The 25,444-nt window shown below is 55.4% G+C and overlaps 1 protein-coding gene across 3 annotated transcripts in view; it reads left to right on the forward strand.

The window, feature by feature from the left end:
• Positions 1 to 25,444, forward strand: part of GRM7 (glutamate metabotropic receptor 7) — a 189,632-nt gene that overhangs the window by 105,826 nt on the left and 58,362 nt on the right. For 2 of the 3 annotated variants that reach the window (XM_066195683.1, XM_066195684.1), the window contains exons 5-7: positions 8,806 to 8,946; positions 12,337 to 12,537; positions 16,943 to 17,082. In XM_066195683.1, coding sequence (XP_066051780.1) covers positions 8,806 to 8,946; positions 12,337 to 12,537; positions 16,943 to 17,082 — 482 coding nt within the window. Of the gene's footprint in view, positions 1 to 8,805; positions 8,947 to 12,336; positions 12,538 to 16,942; positions 17,083 to 25,444 lie in introns of those variants that run through there. The other variant, XM_066195685.1, reaches the window with a different exon arrangement.

The raw sequence follows: 25,444 nt of genomic DNA on the forward strand, positions 1-25,444 counted from the left end.
TGTGGCAGCAGGAGGATGTGCCCTGTCTCCCAAAGCAGAGCTGTGCTGGGCCCTCCCGACCCCAGAGGAGATTCCCAAACCTCATCCTGAGTCCCAAAAGCTGTTTTCCTCCTCACCTCAGCTGTGAGGGACAATGATCCCCTCTCCTCTTCCTTTCTCTCGTCCCCACACCTTTTGCTGGGCAGGTTTCATCAGGCTGGGAGCAGTTGTTGCAGTCAGTGTTAGTGCTGAGCACTCAGAGCTCTGGGTTTCCCTCCGATGTTTTTCTCCCTCACCTTTCCCAGGTGTGTGTGCTCTGCCTGCACGGACAGCAGCTCCCAGGGAGATGGACCCAGGGACGGGAGAGCTGGAGGAGAAATCCAGAGGATAACACAGAGATTTGGTTTTAATTATTTAGAAAGTCTGGCAAAAGCTTTGCTGATGTGGAGGAAAAAAAAAAACCCAGTCTTTGCTGTCTGAGGGCAGAATTGATGCAGCTGAACAGTGGGATTCAAATGGATTTCAGATTAATGATTCAGCTCTGAGGCTGTGGATGGGGCTGAGGCTGGAGTTGGTGAAGCTCTGGGCAGGAAGGTTGAGGGATAGCTCAAACCCGGCACAGGGACGAGCCTACACGTCTAAAAAAAATAAAAACTGCAAGCGCTGCAAACCAACAGAACTGTCCTTGGAGTTTTCAGTTGTTTGTCTTCCAGAGAGATGGTGAATCCTGTTTTGTTTTCCTCTCCAGCAGGAGCTGCTTTGCTCCTTTTTTGTTTGGGCAGCACAAACTCGAGAAAAAGCAATGAGAGAGTGGTGACTTCAGCAAAACTGAGAATGAAATTCTCTCCCTGCTCTGAGGTGTTTTACCCTCCCAGCCCCAGCGTGGCAAAGGGAAGGAGCTCAGGGGTCATTTCCCCCGGAATATTCCCTGGGAATGACGCGGTGCCCACAGCCCTTCCAGGCCAGTGGATATTGCACAACAATTCTGGTAAAACCCTTCCCCTGGGCTTTGTTCTCTGTTTCCAGCCTGGTGCGGGGTCTTCCCCAGCTCTCTGCTGTTCTCCAGCCTTCTCTGTGTCCCCGGGGCGGGAGCCGTGTGCTTTGGACAGGAACTGGGATGGAAAGATGTGGCTCCAGGGCTTTGTTCCCCGGGGGCTGGAGCAGAGCCCGGGAACACCAAAAGCCAGAGGGGACCCCAGTCTCGGGGGAGAAGGCACAGGAGGTGCAGCTCGGGCCATCGGTGCCTCGGACCAGCACTCCCAGATTGGCTAAATCTCCCCATTCCCTGCCCTGGATTCTCCTCCCGGCCCCTGAGCTCTTTCCCTTCCCACTGCAGGGCTGCAGCTCTGCCCCTGTCCCTCCTTGTCCCTCCCTGTCCCTCCTTATCCCTCGGTGTGTCCCCCAGGCTGCCTGGGGGCACCGGGGCCGGGTCAGGGCTGTGGGGCAGGTGAGTGTGGCTGTGCCCAGTGTCCCCAGATGGGACATTCCTGCTGGGAGTGCTGGACACCGGGCCAGGAGAACGGCACATTCCCTGGGGTCTCATGGGGACCCTTTCCTTCCCGCTCAGGATATTCTGGGGGAGTGACCCCCTGGGTGCTCTGTGGGGCTCAGCACTGCCGTTCCCCCAGCCTTTGGGATGGTTTTAGAGGATTTAGAGAACGATCTGCCACTGCTCAGTGCAGGGCACAGCCCGTGACCAGCAGGGCATGAACAAGAAATCCTGTCCCCAATGGGGCTTGAACTAAATGCTGCTGCTTCCCTGCACAGAAATGAGGTGGGGAGCTCTAATCGGGCCATAAAGGACTGCTGTAAAATGGAGATTTAGGAGCTTTCTCTGGAGCCCTTGAACTGAAACGAGCTGCTCCCCGAGCAGGTCTGGCCCTGCCAGAGCCCAGCATCTGTGCTGGGACCCGGCTGCTGCCCACGGTGTGGGGTTTGTGTGTCTGTGCTGGGACCCGGCTGCTGCCCACGGTGTGGGGTTTGTGTGTCTGTGCTGGGACCCGGCTGCTGCCCACGGTGTGGGGTTTGTGTGTCTGTGCTGTGGGGTTTGTGTGTCTGTGGGCTCTGCTCTCACTGTGGGGTTTGTGTGTCTGTGCTGTGGGGTTTGTGTGTCTGTGGGCTCTGCTCTCACTGTGGGGTTTGTGTGTCTGTGCTGGGACCCGGCTGCTGCCCACGGTGTGGGGTTTGTGTGTCTGTGCTGGGACCCGGCTGCTGCCCACGGTGTGGGGTTTGTGTGTCTGTGCTGGGACCCGGCTGCTGCCCACGGTGTGGGGTTTGTGTGTCTGTGCTGTGGGGTTTGTGTGTCTGTGGGCTCTGCTCTCACTGTGGGGTTTGTGTGTCTGTGCTGTGGGGTTTGTGTGTCTGTGGGCTCTGCTCTCACTGTGGGGTTTGTGTGTCTGTGCTGTGGGGTTTGTGTGTCTGTGGGCTCTGCTCTCACTGTGGGGTTTGTGTGTCTGTGGGCTCTGCTCTCACTGTGGGGTTTATGTGTCTGTGGGCTCTGCTCTCACTGTGGGGTTTGTGTGTCTGTGGGCTCTGCTCTCACTGTGGGGTTTGTGTGTCTGTGGGCTCTGCTCTCACTGTGGGGTTTGTGTGTCTGTGGGCTCTGCTCTCACTGTGGGGTTTGTGTGTCTGTGGGCTCTGCTCTCACTGTGGGGTTTATGTGTCTGTGGGCTCTGCTCTCACTGTGGGGTTTGTGTGTCTGTGGGCTCTGCTCTCACTGTGGGGTTTGTGTGTCTGTGCTGTGGGGTTTGTGTGTCTGTGGGCTCTGCTCTCACTGTGGGGTTTGTCACAGCAGTGGCACAGCCCCGCTCCAGGCTTTTGTCTTTCCCTTGGCTGACAAAGTTTGCGCTGAGCACCTCATTTACACGGGGCCGAGTACAAATGGGTCCGTTCAAGGCCGCAGCGACTTCATTTTGCGGAATCAAATTGGTTTGCTTTATCTAAAGAACCTGAAATCTAAACCACACCTGAACTGGCTTTGACCTCCTCGGAATTTAAATTATATTTTTAGTCCTGGCAGTTATTTGAAATGCTGATGTGTCAGTCCCAAAGAGGGAATACTTGTCTCGAGTATTGCCACTTGAAATTTTGGGAAGCCACACAGATGTTCATCTCCTCATTATGGAAATAATGTATTTGGTTAATGTGTTGGTGTGGAGAGAGGGGAATACAAATTATCCTGCGACTTGAGAGCCATTGAAAAGTTTCCTCGTCTTCAGGCAGCCTCAGGCATCGCTCGCCAGCATCCCTGACACTGCCTGGGACTGTCACCCCACCTGGGCTGGCTGTGCCACCTCCTCTGGGGTGACTGTCACCTACCAGGGGAACCCCCCAGCTCAGCTGCTGCCACTGGAAATGGAAATAGAGAGATGAACTCAGGGCGTGGGCTGCCGGTGTTGGCACACACGGAGCTCCCAGAGGTGCCTGGGGGCTGTGAAATGCAGAATCAGGAACGATAACACGCTTGTGTGTTCACCTTCCCTGCCAGGGCTGCCTCACACAGCGCCCGGGCCATGGTGTCACTGCCCTGGCAGCTGGATCCTTTCATCCAGGGATAACCAGGGTGCTCAGCCAGTACCTGCTGCCCCAACAGAACCTTCGGTGCCGAAAATCCCGGGTTTGCCCTCAGTGGCATCCCCTCTGTGTGTGATTTGTGGCATGGACATAAAACGTCACATGTGGCACCACCTAAAATACCTGTTTGCACGGTTACAGTCAGCAATTGTTGAAAGGGAAAACAACTGCAAAGCACTTTTATGGCATGCTGGAAGTTAATAAAATCATTTATTTTATGGCATTTTTACCGAGCAAGAAGGTCAAAAAAATACCTGTAGACTCTTAGTCCCACCCCACACTGTGTGCTTGGGCAACAGCATAAAACCTGCAGAGCCTTGCTGTCCTAAAATTGATCCCGTCATTCCCCACCCAATGCTTTTATCCCGGCCCCAATGCTGGGAAATGAAACTGCTTTGGGTTAAACGCGGGAAAATTGGAGAAGAGTTTGAGGAGCTGCTCTCAGCTCATTTGGCACCAATAATTATAGCAGGTGCTGATTTGCTGTGTGGGTAAATCACTGGCTGTCAGGAGCGTGGACATCCTTGGGACTAAACGGGGGAATAAAAATATCACCGGGTGATCAAATCCCCGCTGGAGGGAATTGGGTCAGTGAGTCGGGTTTGCTCTCACCTGGGCTGGCAGGGACAGGGGAAAGGCAGCGGGTCAATAGTCCTGTGGTTTAATTAGCCTTAATGATTTTCCTTATTAAATAACCCCCGAGCCCCTGAGGTCCCCTGTGACGCACGAAAGGGACGGTTTGCAGCGTGTGCTGCTGAAATGTCACAGCTGGGGGACACAGGTCCCTCCACATTCCTGCTGTGTCCGTGCTGGTGGCACCTTGGGCTCACAGCCACCCCACTGCTCCTGCTGGGGCTGCTGGGAGGTGCCACTGGTGTCACTGGTGTCACTGGTGTCACTGGTGCCAGCCCAGCACTGGATCCCCTGATTCCATCTCCATTTTCACAGGGAGCTGCTTTTCCTGGGTGTCCCCTGCCAGGCTCCTGCGGCCCATCCCTGTCCCTGTGTGTGCTCCTGACTGTCCTGGTGACAAACCCCTGCTGCCAGGCTCCCCCTGTCCCTGTCCCTGTCCCTGTCCCTGTCCCTGTCCCTGTCCCTGTCCCTGTCCCTGGCTGGGCTCCTGCCTCTCTCCCAGTGCCAGCTCCAGCTCTCTGTGTCCCCGAGGTGCCACTGCCCGTGGCAGAGCCCCAGCTTTGTCTCCCGGGCAGGAACAGCTCCCAGCAGTGCCAGGGAAGTGCCCTGAGCTCCCAGCCAGGGCACGGCCATCGCAGGAGGCTGAGGCAAGGTCAGTGTTAGGAATTGACCATTTGGGGGGGTTTGGACTGGGGTAAACACAACCCCGGGCCAGCAGGGGTCATTTCTGGCTGCAGCTGTCCCTTCCCTGGACTTCCTCAGCTCCTCCACAGGGTTTGGGGTCCTGTCCCTTTCCCCCTCCATGCTCCCCCTTTGTTCTCCTCTGTCCCATCACAAAGCAGCTCGTGTACATATTTATCCTCTGGTGGAAAATAAATGAGCCCTTTAGGCAGTATCATCTTTCCACGTGTAAAAATAATGATTTAATCAGATCACAGTGATTTGAAGTAATAAGAGATTCATTGTAATTTGGAAAATCTCATAAAAGAACTATTTATATCTCTTAGAGGTATTTGCTGAAAAAGTAATTTGCCAAAGTATGAAATATGGAGAACATTGGGGAATCGCTAAATCTTGTCACAGCAGCGCAGTGCCTGGTCACGAGCAGGGGTGAGGAGGGATTATTCCTGCTCTTGCAGTTGAGCATCCAGCGTTTTTTGTTGGGTCATCTGATTCCCAGAGCCCCTGACCCCCAAGCCCCCCGGCTCAGCTCTGTGTGTGTGAGGTGTGCCCGTGTCTGAGGGTCAGGAAGGTGAGGCACAGGCTCAGGTCTGCTCTTAGTTTGCCTTGTTCACCCTGAGCCTTCACGAGTCCGGTTCATTCCAAAGGAGTGTGCGAAACCTGGGGAGCATTTGAGATTCCCCTTGGCACAGGTGGAGCTGCAGGAGCAGTCCTGGCTGGGACAATCATCCCAGGCCAGGCTGGGATGGCGGGAGGTGTCCAGGGCTGGCACTGGGTGGGATTTTAGCTCCTTCCAGCCCAACCCATTCCAGGATTCTCATTCCCAGGCTGGGAGGGAGGGCAGTGTCCAGGCTGGTGCCTCTGGAGGGGCCCCCCAGGACCTCCTGCCCAGGACTGACCCCTGCGAGTGACCAGGGCTGTGTCCAGCCCTGAGCCCCATCCCGCCTGTCCCGATCGATGGAAGAGGATGGTGAGAAACGTTCCCTTTTTACCAGGGATCCATTTTCCTGCCTGCAAATGCAGAGGGGTCGTTAAACCAATCAATGGCAATGTTATTATTTGTTATTAAATCTGTAAAGGTTTCGAGTCATTCATATGGAATTCTATTGCAGTTTGACCAGGACCCATTGATTTTGCATTATTAAGTTATGGAGCACTTTCCCCAGAGGTCAGTGAGCTGGGCACGTGGGGAGGGTTTATTGGTGCTCTTTCCCAGCCACAGGGACATTGGAGATCTTAGCACTGGATATCCCCTTTGAAATGCTCTTTTAATTAGGAGGAAAACCAATATACACAGGTTTACAGGAAAAGGTTTAAAACCTGACTGTTCTCTGAATATTCTTCTGACCCGTCCACGAGAATATTTTCCTTAGGGAGGTTAATCCTGTAAATGGTGATCACAGAATGGTTTGGGTAGAGAAATAGTGCTGGCCCTCCTAGGGGCTGCACAGAAATGTTCCTGAGTCACTAATTTGTTATTAATTAGCAACAACAAGTGTCCCAGGAGTTTTCACCAATTATTTCCTCATTCTGTGGGAGGCCCAGGTCAGGATAAACAGGGCAGGGAGAGCTGGGGCTCTCTGCCATCCCAGGATTTGTTTTCCTGCAGTTTGATCCATTTTATTCCGGGAGGTTTCGCTCCAAGCTGCAGTCTCCACGCGGAGGGCTGGAAAGTGGCGTGGAGCTCACAGAGTGCACCCCAGTGCTCAGTAAAACTGCAGTCCAGCCCTGAGGGTTTCTCCCAGCCCTCTTTGCTGGTGTTTTTTGCATTGTTCCCTGGGTTGCTTGCAGTCCTTCAGGCTGGGCTGGGCCTCTGGGCTTGGCACCCTCCTGTGCCCCTGCTGTAGGAGGGACCCACTTCTGATTTCAGCAAACTGCATCATTTGCTGCTGAGGCTGCGGGTGAAACTGAAATTTCAGCCTGTCCCTGGCAGGCCTCAGTGCTGACGTTCCTGGCTGCTTTTTGGGTGGTGCCTTCGGAGCTCGGGATGTGTGCGAGCAGCAGGCTCAGCCCTGGGAAAAGGCAGGTTAGAGCTGGGTCAGTGGCACACGGAGCAGGGAGGAGAGGGATTGACCCCATTCCCAGCCTCCCTGCCAGTTCTAAAACAGCTGGCTTGGTGCTATTTTTATCCCCGGTGCAAGGATTGCTGATTTAACAGTGCCAGATGGTTTTCCTTGACTCCGCTGCATCCTGGGCTGTGCCAGCCCGTGTCCCTTTACCCACCTACTGCAGGAGGGAAATCAACCCCAGGCTGCAGTGCCAGGAGCGTTCCCCTGTCCGTGGAATGTGTGTCTGCAGCCCTTTCTGCCTGCAGGGCTGCTTTGGGCTCATTGTTCCCATCCTTGCAGGGCCAGGACAGGGAAAACATCCCCTTGGATCCCCATCCCCGGTGGGTTTGCCCCTGTAGGATGGCAGATAATTCACCTCCGAGCCCCTCTGGGGACAGCCAGCATTCCCATGTCCTCCTCACCCCTGGCCTGCCTCAGCCAGGTTTTGGATTTGGGTAGGCTGAGCTCCCCCACAGCTTTCTCAGCAAAAGGGGAACCTCTCTTTGCGCCTGGCGGTGAGCTGGGGCTGCAGCTGTGGGAGGTCCCCTGAGGATCAGTGGCTCCAGGAGCAGGCAGAGCTCTGTGCTGCTCCCTGCAGCCACAGCCAGGTGACCCACAACACAGGTGAGTGTCCCCTCCTTGCGGGGCTGGCACAGCCCCAAACCCCACAGCCTTGGCCCCCAGCAGGGTTTGGGGTGCCAGCAGCCCGTGACAGGGCTGGGATTTGGGAATCCTTGGCCCCCAGCAGGGTTTGGGGTGCCAGCAGCCCGTGACAGGGCTGGGATTTGGGAATCCTTGGCCCCCAGCAGGGTTTGGGGTGCCAGCAGCCCGTGACAGGGCTGGGATTTGGGAAGCCTTGGCCCCCAGCAGGGTTTGGGGTGCCAGCAGCCCGTGACAGGGCTGGGATTTGGGAATCCTTGGCCCCCAGCAGGGTTTGGGGTGCCAGCAGCCCGTGACAGGGCTGGGATTTGGGAAGCCTTGGCCCCCAGCAGGGTTTGGGGTGCCAGCAGCCCGTGACAGGAGCAGCAGCAGCAGTCTCTGGCACCTCTGGAGCCCAGGTGCCAAAGCTCCCCTCGCTCTGTGCCAGGAGCTCTTGGCTGTGCCCTGTTCCCTCTGAGCAGGTGAGTGGGCACAGCTGCTGCCAGCCAGGCAGGGAAAGAGACGCCAGGGATGACAAAAGGCTTTGTGTGTGAGCACACACACTGCACGGATTTATTTGTGCTCATGCAAATCTTGTTTGCCGGGGAAAACCCAGAGTGCAGCGGGATGGTGACAGGATGTGAGAGCTGTGGGAGGGTGGTGCTGGCTGGTGCTTCCTGAGGGGATTTGTATTTGTATTGGTGCTTCCAGGGGGGATTTGTAGTTGTGCTGGTGCTTCCAGAGGGGATTTGTAGTTGTGTTGGTGCTTCCAGGAGGAATTTGTATTTGTATTGGTGGTTCCAATTTGTATTTGTGGTTCCAACTTCTATTTGTGCTGGTGGTTCCAGAGGGATTTGTGTGCACAGAGGTGCTGGGAACACCTGGTGAGAGGGAGATCCTCCTCTGGACAGGGCAGGCCGGTGACAAAATTAGGTTTGAGCTCAGCCCAGTATCAGCTGCACCACATCATTTATCCCCACTCCCAACTGGCACATCTCTAACCCGTGCTTTTTCCTTATAACTTTCTTTGCATTGATCTGTTTTCCATTTGTCTTGCCCAGTTTCATGCCTGGTGGTGAGAGTTGTTTCCCTGCAGGATGCAGCTGCTGAGGAAACAGGGATTTTCCCTCTGCCCACACTGGACAGAGCCGTGTGCTGGTGCTGAGGGGGGCTCGAGGGCAGGGTCTGTGCCCAGGCTGCAGCTGCCCAGGGCAGGACAGCCAGGACCCAGCTGTGCCCTCTCCCCCTGCAGGCTTTGACACCTACTTCACCTCCCGCACCCTGGAGAACAACAGGAGGAACGTGTGGTTTGCAGAGTACTGGGAGGAGAACTTCAACTGCAAGCTGACCATCACTGGCTCCAAGAAGGAGGACACAGACCGTAAATGCACAGGTAATTAATTAATCAATCCATCCTCCCCCTCCTCCTGCTGTGGGAATGTGGGGCCAGGAATGTTTTCATTGGAGTGAAGGATGCCTGGAGGGGGTTTTGTTTGTTTGTTTGTTTGTTTTAGATGGAGGATGGAAGAATTTAGGAAGGAATTGTTCCCTGGGAGGGTGGGCAGGCCCTGGCACAGAGTGCCCAGAGCAGCTGCGGCTGCCCCTGGATCCCTGGCAGTGCCCAAGGCCAGGCTGGATCCACCTGGGGCAGTGGGAGGTGTCCCTGCCATGGCAGGGGTGGCACTGGATGACCTACAAGGTCCCTTCCAATCCAAACCATCTGAGATTCTGTGATTCCATCATTAGAACACCCTGGAGAAGTGCTGGTGCCTCTGTGACACAGGAGAGGTGCTGTCACCTGATGCCCCCTCCCAGCCCCTTCAGATCTCCCAGCAGCAGTTGAAATGTGTCGTGTTGGGTAATTGCCTCGAGTTATGATCAGAGGAAATCAGCTCATGGGAGGATTTGTTTTACTTTGATTGAAAATTGATGAGAACTCTCATCCACGGGAGTGTGGAGGGGTTTGTGTGCCAGGGAGCAGCTCCTGACACAGATCTCCATCCACGGAGTGTGGAGGGGTTTGTGTGCCAGGGAGCAGCTCGGTGCTCCTGACACAGATCCTGATCCACGGAGTGTGGAGGGGTTTGTGTGCCAGGGAGCAGCTCCTGACACAGATCCTGATCCACGGAGTGTGGAGGGGTTTGTGTGCCAGGGAGCAGCTCCTGACACAGATCCTGATCCACGGAGTGTGGAGGGGTTTGTGTGCCAGGGAGCAGCTCCTGACACAGATCCTGATCCACGGAGTGTGGAGGGGTTTGTGTGCCAGGGAGCAGCTCCTGACACAGATCCTGATCCACGGAGTGTGGAGGGGTTTGTGTGCCAGGGAGCAGCTCCTGACACAGATCCTGATCCACGGAGTGTGGAGGGGTTTGTGTGCCAGGGAGCAGCTCCTGACACAGATCCTGATCCACGGAGTGTGGAGGGGTTTGTGTGCCAGGGAGCAGCTCCTGACACAGATCCTGATCCACGGAGTGTGGAGGGGTTTGTGTGCCAGGGAGCAGCTCCTGACACAGATCCTGATCCACGGAGTGTGGAGGGGTTGGGGCTGGAGCGTGATCCGATGCTTTCTGTGGTGAGCAGGAGAAATTTGACAGCTCCTCTGCTCTCCCCGGGGAATTCCCTGGGGATTGATGGGTGGTGTTGAGATAAAGGCTTTTGTCTCTGATCAGATCGGGTGGCTGAGGCTGGGCAGGGGGATTCTGTCACTGCCGAGCTGTCCCTGGATCCTGGAGGGCTTTGTCAGGTGGCAGTGCAGGGATTTCACTGCACAGAGCCCTCGGTGCCACCCTCTGCTCCTCCAAATGACAGTATTTACCCTGGCACGTTGCTGGTGGTTCTCCAGCCCTGGTTCTCAGCTGCTTTCACACCAGGAGCTTACGTGCAGAAGCTTTCACACTTCTCACCTGCAGAGCCTGTGCTGAGGGAGCGTCCAGGAGGGCGTTCGCAGAGCCCTGGGGGCAGGGATGTGTCTGTGGAGGCTGGATCCGCGGGGCTGGGGCAGTGGCTGTCCCCGGCCCCAGGCAGGGCTGTGTGATGGTGCCGGGGCTGGAGGAGCAGGGGATGTTCTTCTGCCAGCACTTCCCCACCTGCCGAATCCCACCTCGCGCAAATAAGAGCCGCCCGCTTGATACCGTGAGCATTCCACAATCTTTAAATTAAATCTCTTGTTAATGATGACTATCACCGGGTTCTCAGCAGCGCTATTGTGCCAGGCCCTTTGAAAACGTGTTTAATTCTTCAGCAGCTGAAGCGGTGTCTGGACTCATCTGGCGCCGGCGCCGATGGAGTGGGATTTTGATGTCTGTCTGTGTGAATTATATGCCATCAAAACGGGTCGTGGAGATGCTATTTATCCATCCCAACACATCCCCTGTGTTGTGTGGCGATAACGGCGAGTGCAGAGGGATCAGCTGAAGGAGAGGCGCCGGGAGCAGGGCACGGCCGCTCCCTCCGTGCGCTCACGCCGCCCGCGTGGAGATGGAGGAGTGTGAGCAGGAGCTCTCCAGGCTGCGTTTCACTCCTGTCATCTGGAGGAGATGGAACAAGTGGGATTCTTTCGCTGTGCTCTCAGCACTCTGGCTTTGGAGCTGTTTTCCCTGCCTTTGTTGCGGCGCTGTTCTCCTGTGAGGATGTGCCTGAAGCTGCTCCGTCTCTCAGGAATCAGGATGATGGGCACTCGAGCCTCGAGTAGGAAGGGGGAGGGGGGGGAGGGGGGTTAAACCGTTTGTCATCACCTTCAAATAGATCCTTTGGAGGCAAAAAAAAATGCTCCTGTCAGTAAACTGCTTTTGTGTTCCCTCCTTCTCCCGCCATCCCAAGGCACTCGCTGCAAACCGTGGGACAGAAGTGTGTCCTCCTGAAATCACGTCGTGTTCCCGTGTCCCAGCTGCTTCACTGCTGGGGCAAATCGTGGTGGTGTGTGGCTCCTGCAGGTCTCCACGTTAAAAAAAAAAGAAAGAAAAAAAAAATGGCAACTTCTTCTCAAGGACGAGCAGAAATGGTGCAGTTCCCAAACATGGAATACAGAAATGGTGCAGTTCTCAGACAGACACAGAAATGGTGCAGTTCCCAAAGGTAGAACACAGGAATGGTGCTGTTCCCAAACATGGAACACAGAAATGGTGCAGTTCTCAGACAGACACAGAAATGGTGCAGTTCCCAAAGGTAGAACACAGGAATGGTGCAGTTCCCAAAGGTAGAACACAGGAATGGTGCAGTTTCCAAAGGTAGAACACAGGAATGGTGCAGTTCCCAAAGACAGAACACAGGAATGGTGCAATTTTTGTAGACAGAACACAGAAATGGTGCAGATGAGTTTTGGTTTTTACTTTCCATGATTTGTGTCTGAGAGCACAGAGGGGCTCGTGGTTTCTTGCTGCACCCAAGTTTTAGGTTGGTTCTCCAGCCTTGCCTCTGTGGGACCCCCAGGGTGTCCTGGCAGGCCTGTGCCTCTCCCCTGCCCCTTCCCCAGAGGCACCCACAGCACTGCCCCTGCTGCTTTCATCTGGAGGAACTTGGTGCCTTTTGGGAGCTTCCTTCTCTTGCAGAGTAATTAATAATCGAATTTCTGTGCTCCTGTTACACAGGAGCTGTTCCTGCGATCTGTGGTAAAACGTTCTGCCTGACTTCTTTGGCTCAGCTGGGATGTTCTTCTGCCAGCACTTCCCCACCTGCCGAATCCCACCTCGCGCAAATAAGAGCCGCCCGCTTGATACCGTGAGCATTCCACGATCTTTGAATTTAATCTCTTGTTAATGATGACTATCGCCGCGTGTCCCCGCAGGGCAGGAGCGCATCGGGAAGGACTCTCACTACGAGCAGGAGGGGAAGGTGCAGTTCGTGATCGATGCCGTGTACGCCATGGCCCACGCCCTGCACCACATGAACCGCGACCTGTGCGCCGACAGCGCCGGGCTGTGCCCCGAGATGGAGCACGCCGGGGGCAAGAGGCTGCTCAAGTACATCCGGAGTGTCAACTTCAACGGTGAGACTGAGACCCTGTCACCTGCTGACCCCCCGTCACCTGCTGACGGCCCTGTCACCTACTGACAGCCCTGTCCACCTACCGACCCCCCTTGTCACCTACTGACAGCCCTGTCACCTACCGACCCCCCTTGTCACCTACTGACAGCCCTGTCACCTACTGACAGCCCTGTCCACCTACTGACCCCCCTTGTCACCTACTGACAGCCCTGTCACCTACTGACAGCCCTGTCCACCTACTGACCCCCCTTGTCACCTACTGACAGCCCTGTCACCTGCCGACCCCCCCGTCACCTGCTGACGGCCCTGTCACCTACCGACCCCCCTTGTCACCTACTGACAGCCCTGTCACCTACCGACCCCCCTTGCCACCTACTGACAGCCCTGTCACCTACCAACCCCCCTTGTCACCTACTGACAGCCCTGTCACCTACCGACCCCCCTTGCCACCTACTGACAGCCCTGTCACCTACCGACCCACCTTGTCACCTACTGACCACCTTCAATCACCTACTGACCCTCCTTTGTCACCCACTGTCCCCCCCCTTGTCACCTACTGACCCTCCTCGGTCACTTACTGACACCCCCATCCCCTAATGACCCTCCTGTCACCTACTGACCCCCCCCTTGTCCCCCCCCGATGGAGCTGGGGCTTGGGCAGGGCTCTGGTGTGTGGGTCCCTGTTCCCAGTGTCACAGGGGATCTGTCCTGGCTCAGAGGGTGGAGAAGGGGGAACTTTGTGCAGCCAGAGCTCGGGATCCTCTCGGTTTGGATCAGCTTTGGGCAGCTGGGACCACCCTGCTGGCCCTGCCCTGAGCTGGGACCACCCTGCTGGCCCTGCTTCGGGGCCTTGCCCTCCTTGCAGACGTGCTGCCATCAGCACAGTCAGGGCTGGAGCCAGGCTGTGATGAGGGGAGGCTGGGTCTGAGTGAAGAGCTCAGTGCGCATTTTGTGATCATCGCTGCCTGGAGAACAAAAGGCCCAAAATGTGGAGAACTTTAAACCTCAAGTGCTCAGACAGTGAAATTCTGGGAGCTCTGAAGTGCAGTTGTGTTTTTGGCAGTGAAGAGCTGAAGATGCTGTTCACAGGGGCCCCTTGGGTGCCCAAACTGCCATGGACGTGCCCTGAGTGACAAACACCTTGGCTGGTGGCACCTGTGTGACTCCTGTCCTCCTCTTCATAATTCAGTTCTCATCTTGCAGTGATTAAGAGATCGAAACCCTGCAAACGCAGTCAGATTGTGTCTGGCTTTGAGGGCTTCCTGCAGGTGTCAAGTGCCCTGTGTCTGTGCGGGGAGCAGGCAGCTCCTTTGCTGGGAGCTGAATTAAATTGTCACAGCTCCGCACGAGCAAGGCTCTGCGGCCTGGAGACTGACACGGGCTCTGAGCTGCTCACTGGGCTCAGCAAAACCTGGGAAATCTTAATAGCAAGAAAACAAATCCTAAACGATCAAACCCCAGCGAACGAAGGACACGTTTTAATGACTGGGAGATCAGGGGTTATTTCTGAGACGCCTGTTTCCTCTCTGCCGTGAGGTTTCCGTACATCACCTTTTATTAATCCCGTGATTTGATGGGAGCAGCCCGGGCTGCACTGGGGAGCCGCAGTGATGTGAGCAGGGCTGACAGAGCCTGCAGACAGGTGGCACAGAGAGGACTCCGGAGCCCGGGGTTAAGGAGGGCTGGCCCCTGCTGAGCACAGCCTTGGCTGCAGCCAAATTCCTGCACTTCAAAGCCACAGGAGGGGACCCGTGCCTGCCCCGGGGTGAGCAGCCTTCCCATCCCCACTGTAATACACAGCTGCTCATCCTCCCGATGGATCCCAGGGCTGTGCCCTGTCAGCCCTGGACACGGAGCTGGCAGCAGGGTCTGCCCCGCCTGCCCCACTCTGCGGTCCCGGGCTGCGCCTCTGGGGTCTCTGCAGTCACCCACCCCACGGTGCTGGAGCCCTGGATGGCTTTGCTGGGGCATTTGGGGTGCTGTCCCCATGGAGGTGGATGTAGTTGTGCTCTCGGCTGCGTGTCCTGGGCTTGTCCCAGCCCTGACTGTGCCAGTGGTGTCCATCCAGCACTGTCTGTGCCAGTGACAGTGACAGTGACAGTGACAGTGGTGTCCATCCAGCCCTGACTGTGCCAGTGACAGTGCCAGTGGTGTCCATCCAGCCCTGACTGTGCCAGTGACAGTGACAGTGACAGTGCCAGTGGTGTCCATCCAGCCCTGACTGTGCCAGTGACAGTGCCAGTGACAGTGACAGTTGTGTCCATCCTTCACTGACTGTGCCAGTGACAGTGCCAGTGGTGTCCATCCAGCCCTGACTGTGCCAGTGACAGTGACAGTGACAGTGACAGTGGTGTCCATCCAGCCCTGACTGTGCCAGTGGTGTCCATCCAGCACTGTCTGTGACAGTGCCAGTGACAGTGACAGTGACAGTGACAGTGGTGTCCATCCTTCACTGACTGTGCCAGTGGTGTCCATCCAGCCCTGACTGTGCCAGTGACAGTGACAGTGACAGTGGTGTTCATCCAGCCCTGACTGTGACAGTGACAGTGACAGTGACAGTGGTGTCCATCCAGCCCTGACTGTGCCAGTGGTGTCCATCCTCCCTCTGCCTCCTGAGCAGCAGCCCTGGACCTTCCTCTGTGCCCTGGGCAATCCTCAGACGTGTCTGTTGCATTTTGGGAGCCTCACCTGAGCTCCTGCCGTCCCAGGTGTCCCCTTCTTGTCAACTCTGACAAAGCCGAGCCTAACTCACCCTGAGCAGCCCTAAGAGTCGTGATTAGCCAAATCCCATTTAGCACTTTGCTGCCTTTCCCGAGGAGCCGAGGAATTACAGCCACTGCTTCTGATTCACTCTAAGTGTTTCCACTCGAATGTATTCTGGCTGCATGAATCTGTAATGACAATTAAATATCTGCCTGGTGCTCACAAGGAGCCAGCGAGGAGAGATTTCACTGGGAGATTTTCTGTACCAGCCTTTGAACTGAATTTGTATCTGATCTCAGAGGATTGTAGGAGAGACAGGAAACAATTTACCAGGCCTAGAATGGAGACTATGCTAATTCACTCCTTCAAATCTTTTTTTCACTCCCTGGAATTCAATGAAGAATGGGAATCATGAAGAAAACGATAATCTTAAAGTTCAGTGCTACAACAGGAGAGATTTTTCATTGCTTTAGGGAAAAAAAAAAAGTTACACAGGAGGAGGAAGCTTTGAATATAGATATGCTGGAGGATTGTCATAATCTTCAATCTTGACACAATATTACCCTACCCTACCGAAACCTATTTTAATATGTCTGGAAATAAATGTCACCCTGGAAGGTTGCTCCTGGAGCTCTGAGGAAATGAGGCACTGCTTTTCTCCTCCTGGAGGGTTCCCAGCCAGGGCTGTGGTGATGAAAATGCAGGTTTAAATGCTGAGAGCTCACCTGAGCTCAGGCTCAGGTGTCAGGGAGCTCCAGGCTGTGCCAGCACACAGGAGGGGCTGGGGGTTCTCTCGCCCTGCACATTCCTGTGTTTGTCACTTCAGCACAGGGTAAATGGAATTAACTCAGGGTCCTGCTCTGGTCCTGCCCAAGGCACTCCTGAGGCATAGAGCCCAAATCAGGGAGTGCACAGGGAATGCTGTGCCCAGACCAGGGAATGCACAGGGAATGCTGTGCCCAGACCAGGGAATGCACAAGGAATTCTCTTCCCAGATCAGCGAGCGCACAGGGAATGCTGTTCCCAGATCAGTCAGGGAGTGCACAGGGAATGCTGTGCCCAGACCAGGGAATGCACAAGGAATGCTGTTCCCAGATCAGTCAGGGAGTGCACAGGGAATGCTGTTCCCAGACCAGGGAGTGCAGAAGGAATTCTCTTCCCAAGCTTTCTCCTGTCTCCCGCCCCGGCTGCATGGCGGTGATGATGACGATGATGATGACGATGACGGAGTGGAACACACTGTGGAGGAGGAAGCTATTTCTGGATGCCAGTCAAGACTCACTAGACCCGGGCTGGCTTCTGTCAGCAGCATCCCTCGGAAGCAGATGGAGCCTTTTCTGCAGGGGGGAGGCAGCGTTTGGAGGCTGCACTCACAGGAGGGGTTTCCACTGGAGAACTCCCTGCGGGCAGGGCGATGGCAGGGGGGCTGCAGGGCAGGAGGGAAAGCCCTCTGAAATTCCTGGTGTTGGGCAGAGTGCGGTGAGGTGAGGGCTGGCTGTGTTTGTTCTGAGGCAGAGGTAAGGGATCTGTGGGCTCTGTGGGTGATGCCAGTGTCCTCAGGTGCCCTGTTCGGGTGCCCGGGGGATGCACGGCCTCACCTGCGGCGTGTTTGCAGTGTGAAAGCTCCCAGCCCTGACCAGACAAAAGCCTTGGTAAAGCTTTGATGTTGGGTGGTTGGATTTTGTCTCGTTTCCTTCCCCCAGGCAGTGCTGGCACCCCAGTGATGTTCAACAAGAACGGGGACGCCCCGGGGCGCTACGACATCTTCCAGTTCCACAGCAGCAACACCAGCACGCCCGGCTACCGCCTGGTGGGCCAGTGGACGGACGACCTGCAGCTCAACGTGAGTCCCCGGGGCTGGGCTGGGGGCTCCCAGCGCTGCAGAACTCAGCAGGGCCCTTTGGTGTTTCCTCGCAGCTCCACAGCGGGGTTATTGCATGTTATCTCCTAAAAACTCAGCAGGGCCTTTGGTGTTTCCTCGCAGCTCCACAGTGGGGTCATTGCACATTATTTCCCGAAAACTTAACAGGGATCTCTGCTATTGCCTCACAGTGAGGTCATTGCACATTATTTCCTAAAAGTTAGCAGGGCATTTGCTATTTCCTCACAACTCCATAGTGGGGTCATTGCACATTATTTCCTAAAAACTCAGCAGGGACCTTTGCTATTTCCTTGCCACTTCATAGTGGGGTTTTTGCACGTTATTTCCTAAAAAGTTAGCAGGGATCTCTGCTATTTCCTGGCAGTGGAGTTTTTGCACATTATTTCCTAAAAGTTAGCAGGGTCCTTGCTATATCCTCGCAGCTCCGTAGTGGGGTTTTTGCACGTTATCTCCTAAAAACTTAGCAGGGTCTCTGCTATTTCCTCACAGCTCCATAGCAGGGTTATTGCACATTATTTCCTAAAAAGTTAGCAGGGTCTTTGCTATTTCCTCCCAGTGGGGTTTTTGCACGGGATCTCCTTCTCCCCTGTCCTGCAACCCTCTCCCTGCACCCAGAGAGCCAGAGCTCCTCAGGCTAACAGAGACATCAGGTGATCATGCAAATTTTATTACTTGTGCTGCAGTCCCCAGCTGCCAGCTTGGGAAATGAAGCTGTGATTTGTTGTGGTTTGAAACCACTGGGCTTTCATTTGCAGATGCTTCTCAGTTGTTTTTTTCCTTGTCTTTGGAAAGCTGGAGCGAAATGTTTTTGGAGTGAGTCACTTTTCCAGCGGTGTTTTTGATCCCTGTGGATGAGGTGGCCTTTCTGGGATGGTGCCTAAAGGAAAGCGGGCACCAGGAGCAGGTGCTCAAATGCACTTTGATGTTTCCCAGGAAAAAAAAAACCAGGACTGGTGGGTGGGAGAGCTGGAGTCCGTGTCAGCCTCACCCCTGCAAGCCTGGCCGGGGACCTCACTGACCCAGGTGTGACACAGGTGTGACCCAGGTGTGACCCAGGTGTGACCCAGGTGTGACCCAGGGGTCACCAAGGGTCCACTCTTGGGGACTGATCACAAAACAGTATTTTGCTCTCCTCGAATCTTGGCTCATTTTTATTTCCGGTGCTTGATTCGCCCTTTCAGTGCTTTTCAACTTTTGGTGTTCTATATAAGGAAACCTATATTCACTTGCAATTTACAGTTCTTTTAGCAAAAAAAAAATTAATATTTTATTAAGCAAATCCTTCTCTGTGTAAACTGCATGTCCCTATTCATTAAAATTTAAAGCTAAATTAGTGGAGCTTGATTTGTATTCCTGTTGTTGTGTTAAATGTTTCCATAAAAAGACCTCTTTCCTCACCCTCGTAGCCTCATGGCCACAGGGTCATACCAGTAGCTGAGATTCTCTCACTGACTTCCCTTCTGATCACTCAAGTGTCCTAGTTTCTCACACAAATATATATAGAAGAGAGTCCCTTTTGTATTATTGGATTATTTCTTACAATAATAAAGGCAGCTGTGGAGTTTAGGGAAGTCAGGGATTCCTGGAAATAACCAAAATAAATGCTATTAAATACATCCCAGGGAAAACTGCCAGAGGATGTGATTTGTCTTCAGTAATTGTTGTGGCAATCACTCTTCAGGGGTTGTTTCCCCAGCTCTTATTTCTCAAATACAAGCCAGGAGGGGAAAGCAAAGCAAAGGGTGTTTGGTGCAAGTGTTTGAGTTTGGCAGCTGCTGCAGGGGGGCTTTGTTTCCCCAGAGCTTTGTCACTCCTGGTCAGTTCTGTGTGTCTGAATTCCCCGGGAATGGGAAAAGCTGTTGCCCTAAAGGTGAGGACACTGCAGATGCCAGAGGCAGGAGGGGAATAACTGCAGGAGACCAGCCAGGTGAGTAAAGATTCTCTTCTTTGTCATCGTCCTCATTCCAAGCAGGAACAGAAACGTTTTGCTGTTGGATTCCCCTGGCAGGGCTGGTGTGGGTGCCTTCAGCAAAGGTCGTCTTCCCATTCGTGGTGCTTTTGGGGGTGTGGTGGGCACAGGCTGCATTAATCTGGAACCAGATTTTGCCTGTTAGATTGCAGAGTAACTCCTATTGCAGTTTTCTCCCTCTTGCCTGTGTTAGCAGACAGGCTGAGGAGAGCCTGAGCAACTCGCTTGGAACTCTTCAAACCTGCTCTGTTGTCTGTTTTCGGCCCTGGGTTGATGGATTACCTGGGACTGTCTGTATCTCAGGTCAGGTAACAGAACATTTGATGCCTTCTCACTGCAGCAAACTTGGGACACAACAATTTGTGTGAGGGCAGTGCAATCCCCCCGTTTTCTCCTGCCTCCTTGGCAGCAATCAGCCGAGCCCAGCTTTGCCCAGCACCCAGTGCACGGTTCTGTAGCAGTTCTGGCTGCATTTCAGGTGTCTGTGCAAGGAGAAAACGAGCAGATGTCTGATTTTCAAGGGCTTGGCCAGCATTCCATGGAGAGCCTTGTTCTCCCTGCAGCACGGGCGTGGGGCTGAGCTGCCCAGCCAGCCCCCAGCCCTGTCCTTGCTGAGGGTTCTGCCCAGCCCTGCCAGCCCCTGCTCACCCCTGGCGGGCAGATTTGGGGTGCAGTGCTCGTAGTTCACATCCTCCTGCCATTTTTGGTGCTCTGCCCTGGATCTGGGGATCAGAGAGTTGGCCATCCCTGCTGGAGCACAGCTCCCTGAGCCCCAGCGCCTGTTGGGAGGCAGAGATGGAGCTCATGCCATTAGGGTGGAAATCCTCTGGCACAGGGAAAGCTGCGTCCTAACCCAGGGCTGAGCTCAGTGAGGTGCACTCCGAGCCTCGGGGCAGCTCCAGGTACCACAACTGCCTGGGCTGGCTTTGGCTTTGATGTGTCTGAAAAGCCGGAGGTGCTGCTCGTGCAGAGGAGCCCGTGTGCCGTGGGGAGGGCTGTGGAGCAGCTGGATTTTGGGTGCTTTCCTTTTCCAGTGGGTCCCTGTGGGGAGGATGAGGAAGGCTGTGCTGTGCTCTGTAGGTTTTGGGTGCTCTCCTCTTCCAGTGGGTCGTTTCAGTTTGTTGTTATCTTGGGTTTTTCCTCTGTATCCAAGGCTTGTGTGGTTCAGGCAGCAGGATGTGGTGAGGGTGGGGCTGAAGGCAGCCAGGACACAGCTCCTGCCTTGTGCCTTGTGCTTCCCTTTGGATCCTGGACCAGGAATTAACCCCTCGGTGCCCTGCTCTGCCCCCAGCCCCCTGAGCCAGCTGGGAGCTGTCCCTGCTGCCTGTGCTGTGTGTGAGGCCCTGGGCAGCCCTTGGGGCTGCTGGATAAGAGGCTCTGTAGTGTGAGGAGTGTGAGGAGCTGCCTGAGCACCTCCCATACGTGGCTGGCTCCTAAAAATGCAGCTTCTCCTGCTTGGAGGTGCCTGACACAAACACAGACACATCTCTCCTGGAGGAGCTGTTGTGCCTGAAGGAGGAAGGATTGGATCTCTCCTGCAGGAGGCACAGGTTCTCCTGGGAAATTTGGGGATATTGCTTCTCCTCCTCCAGGTACAGTTCACTCAGCAGGTCCCGGGTCTGGGACGTTTTCCCATCCCATTCCCTGTGCAAGTGCCCCAGAACTGCCAAAATGAACGAGTAAAGGAAACAATCCCTGTGAAATCGTTGAACCTGCCTGTTGCAGGTGTTGGCCTTGTGCTGAGGCTGGAGAGACCTGTGCCTGTGGCCACCAGCCGCCCCCTGGGGTCAGTGTCAGTGAGCTGTGGGCTGTGGGGATCCTGCCTGGTGGGCTGGAGGTGCTGGCTGGGCACCACGAGGCGGCTCTCCCTGGGGACGGGCTCCCACAGCTCCCACACGGGCAGGAGCGTGGCCCATCCTTGGGCAGTGAGATGCTTCCATCAGACCCGGGTATCTGCCACGGGGGAGGGAGAAGTTCTTTAACAAGCTGATGAGGGGTTGTTTTTCAGTCTGGGTGTGTAATTAATGCTGTAGGAAGGCCATTAGTGCCTGCGCAGGGTTCATCATCTCGTGTCTTACCTGCACCGGTGTCTCCCCCGTGTCGGACACTCTGTCCCAGCTCAGGCTCATTACGGTGCCCCTGGGCACTGGGGCCACATGTCCAGCGTGGCTGCAGGGCCTCAATCCTTGGCTGGGCACGGGAAACACCATCTCCTGTCCCCCACTGCACTGTGCTGGAGACGTGCCTGCCTTCCGGAGCACTGGGCAGGGCCAGCTCCAGAGAGAACCAAACCACAGCTCCGATTAATTTGTTTGCAAACAGAAACAAATGCATGCTGGAGACGCCTCAGCCCTCTGCCCGCAGGGATAAACAGGATCTGTGTTGTGCCCTGGGACTGTGGGTGCTCAGGGCTGTGGAGCAGAGCGGGCTTTGGGACAGGGTTCCACGGAGCCCTCCCAGCCCTGCTGGGGCTGCTGCAGTGCCTCCCCTTCTCTCGCTGTCCCCCAGTGATCTGTGCCTGCAAATGGAGTGTTTGGGAGATGAGGGCTGTGGTAGTTCCCAGGGTGGGTCCATGGGCACAGCTGGCCGTGGCTCCAGCTCCCGTCCCCGAGCCCAGGACGTGGCGTGGGCTCCAGAGTGATCCCCGCTCCCTGGGCAGGGGCTGGAGCTGCCCTTTGCCCTGGGGAGCAGGGGGTGACATAAAGTCTTGTTTGAAAGAAGTGACACCCCTGAGCTCAGGGTTTGGGGACGGGGGAGAGCTGGGGGTCAGTGCTGGCCCCGGAGCAGGGGGAGCCTTTGGTGGCAGGACAGGGACAGGGACAGGGACACCAGGGGCACTGACACAGACAGGATGGAACCTCCACGCTGCGATCCTTTCTTCCCCACAAGCAGAAGTACACTGAGTAACTCTGTAATCCTCTGTGCAATTCGTGTGGAGCCTGCTCACTTCAACACCTCCTGAACCTCTTTGGGCTCAGGCTAATCAATTTACATGCCATAAACATCTCTGTCAGGGAATCTGGAAATAAATGTTATGAACAGTGAGCTGGTGAAGAGAGTAATTAACTGTCTAACCTGCTGGCAAGAGACCTGGCTGTACCTGCCTCTTCTTGATGAAATATTCGGGTTGGAGTTGGATCCAAGCACCTCTTCGGTGCTGTTTGTTGCTCAGGAACATTCTGCCAGCAGATGGTATTTTTCTAAAATAGCACGCTCAAATTGATTTCTGCTCGCTGTTTTCTTGGGTTTGTTGCTGGGTTTGGGGTTTTTCCTTTGGAGCAGAACGTGTTCAGAGCAGATGGAGTTTCTGTTTTTGGCGCTGTTGGGGACACTCTGCCCTGCTCCTGTCCCTGCAGGTGTCACATCAGACACTGGGCGCCACGGAGTGCCAGTCCCTGTCCCAGGGGTGGGTGTCTGCAGGGATGGGAATGATCTCCCGGCACTAACGCTGCTGGGTGCGGAGTCCTTGCAGAGGGACCCGTTGGCGCAGCTCTGGGCCGTGGCTGGGCCTCTCTGGGCTCAGCTCTGCTGCCCCATCACTCCGTGCCTCCATCCCTGGGCTCCCCACGCTCCTCCCAGGGCCACCATGGCCCCGGTGGCGGCGGCAGCGGCCCTGCTGTGAGCTGCAATAATGGACCAACACCTTTAATTATCTCAGCGGGCAGGATGAACTCCCCGCCGAGGGGGAGGGAATTTCTCAGGCCACTGGCCGTACGCTGGTTCCTCCCTGCCCCTCGAGGCTGGGGTCACACGGCTCCTGCACAAGCTGTGGCTGCAGCTGGGCTGGGGGAATGCTTGGGGATGGGGCCAGGGGGCTGTGGGGCTGCAGCGGCTGGGTTTGGTGCATTTGGAGTGGATTTATCAGACAGGGGCACCGGCTCAGAGCACCTGACGGGTGAGCCAGGCAGGAGCTGTGGCAGGGACAGGAGCTGTGGCACAGGAGCTGTGGCACAGGAGCTGTGGCACAGGAGCTGTGGCAGGGACAGGAGCTGTGGCAGGGACAGGAGCTGTGGCACAGGCAGGAGCTGTGGCACAGGAGCTGTGGCACAGGCAGGAGCTGTGGCAGGGACAGGAGCTGTGGCAGGGACAGGAGCTGTGGCACAGGAGCTGTGGCACAGGCAGGAGCTGCAGCTGTCACTCAGCCAGGCCACACTTGCCCTGCAGCTTTGTGCTGTACCACGGTGTCAATTTAGAATCTTGCATTGCCCCAGAACAGTGAGAGTTTATTTGTAAAAGTAACACAATTAATGCTCAAGACATACGTCTTGACACTGAGCAAAGCTCCTGTCCATTTAAAATACCTCAGAAGACTGTGCTGGTGTGTACCAGCCAAAGCTGTGTGTGTTTAAAAAGTGCCTGTCCTTTCACAGAAATGGGTAACAGGCAGGCCAGTGTTACCCCTCACTCTGCAGAGCAGCTCAGGCTGGGCACTGGGGATGGAAATGGCGTTTCCTCTCTGCGACTGACCCAGGCAGTGACAGCACCGAGTGCAGCACCCAGGGAACCCGGCCCCATCAGCTCTGGCAGGGCAGAACACGGCTGGGAATGTCACAGGGAAGTGTTTGTGGGGATATAAACGCTGAGAGAGGCTGGGATGGATTACACATGTGCTTAAGGACAGGAGAAAACAGGAGCGTGAGGAGCTCATAAAAGCTATAATGGCAAAAGAATGGTGCAGCAGAGACTTGACTTGAGAGTTTGCTTTGTCTTGTGTTGTTCCATCCATGGCCACGAGCCTGCGGGCAGGCACACTCTGTGGATGAGTTATGTAAGAAATGGGAGTTAAAAAATAAATCAGCCCGTCTTCAGGAGAGGTGCTGCTTCTGCGCCTACACATCCCTCTGTAAAGCCTTCCTGCCAGGCTAATGTGGTTTTGTCAGCAAATATATTCAAGAGCAAATGCTTTGCTGGGGTATTTTATGGCTAATGAACATGTTTGGTTGCTTTTGGCAGGAGTAACAATGTCAGTTTGTGTGTTATTGAGGGTGCAATATTCTTTATTTAATATCTGGGAGCGGGAAGAGGCTCTTCAGTGACAGATGTGCTTTGTTGTGTTTGGAGAAGCTCACCCAGCTACGGAGAGCAGAGCACTTCAGCTGTGCTCTCCCTAGGGGAGTGTGGGGCACAGGATCCTCACCGGCATGGGGCACTGGGCATGAAAAGGCTCCCAGCAAACCCAGCAGGGAGCTCAGGCTGCCAGTCACAGCCACGGGGTTCTTTAGGTGACTTCTGCCCGGGATTTCCATCCCTCTGAGTTCATTTCCATCTGGATTTCCATCCCTCATCCCAGCCCAGCTCCTGCCCAGCCTCAGCCTCCGGGGCCATCCCTGTGGCCCCTCTGTCACCCGGGGCTGGGGTCACCTGCAGGGGATGGAGGTGGCAGCAAACCCTGGGTTTGTGTCTGTGTCCCATCCTGGCCAAGGAGGCTGGATGGGAAATACTCTGTGTGTGCCTGACCCCACTGAAGGTCTGTGGGACGTGTGGGCAGTGCCGCGGGCAAAGCTCTGCAGGGCAGGGACAACCCAAATATCACAAAATAATCCCTGGATGCATAAATCCTCTGGATCAAAGACACTTCAGGCTTTTCCCTGGCCAGATCAGGGAGGTTTTGGCAGGGCTCTGCGGGGGGGGTGTGTGTGCAGAGGCCAGGGCACCCCCAGGCACTGCTGAGCCTTCCTTTGGGCTCTCCTTTCTCCCCTCTCCTTGTCTGCTGCGGGAGGTGTTTGCTGAACTCCCGGTGAGTGCTGAGTGCCTGGGGCAGGACTGCACCTCTGGGGCTTCACCTGCCCCAGGTTTCAGGGGCACATCAGGGGCTGGCACCTTCCGAGGGTCTCGTGGCAATTAACAGCAGCCAAAACCTGCTGCTTTGTCTCCATTTTTGTGGCTCAGATGTGAGAGTAAACTCCTTTAACAAACTGTACAAACAGCCGTGGGAACCCTTGGCTTCGAGCTGCTCCTGCAGATTCCCAGCCGTGACCCAGCTGTGCTCTGCAAAATGCAATGTTGGTCCCGTGCCATGCCAGGGGTGGCGGAGCAGGAACGATGACAGATGTGTCCTGCTGTGCCTGTTTGCTTTGGGGAGGAGCAGGAAATCCCACCAAGGCTGGCTGCAAGCTCTGCTCACATCGGGCCCATGTGGGCAGCCCTCGGAGTTTCCGGCATTTAAGCAAAGCACGAAGGTTCCTGGCAGGCCACGTGTGTTGAGTGGGTCGGGAATAATCACTGCTGAGCTGTCCCTGGACGCGGGTTTCTGGGCGAAATCGCTGTGCCTGCCGGCAGGACTGCTAATATCAGACGCGGAATGTGGCATTTAATGTGTCTCCAGCTAATTGTTCGCATGATGGACAATAATGG

The sequence above is a fragment of the Chamaea fasciata genome, unplaced genomic scaffold (genome assembly GCF_029207755.1).
Source record: "Chamaea fasciata isolate MVZ Bird 193981 ecotype frontalis unplaced genomic scaffold, bChaFas1.0.hap1 SCAF_13, whole genome shotgun sequence".
NCBI lineage: Eukaryota > Metazoa > Chordata > Aves > Passeriformes > Sylviidae > Chamaea > Chamaea fasciata.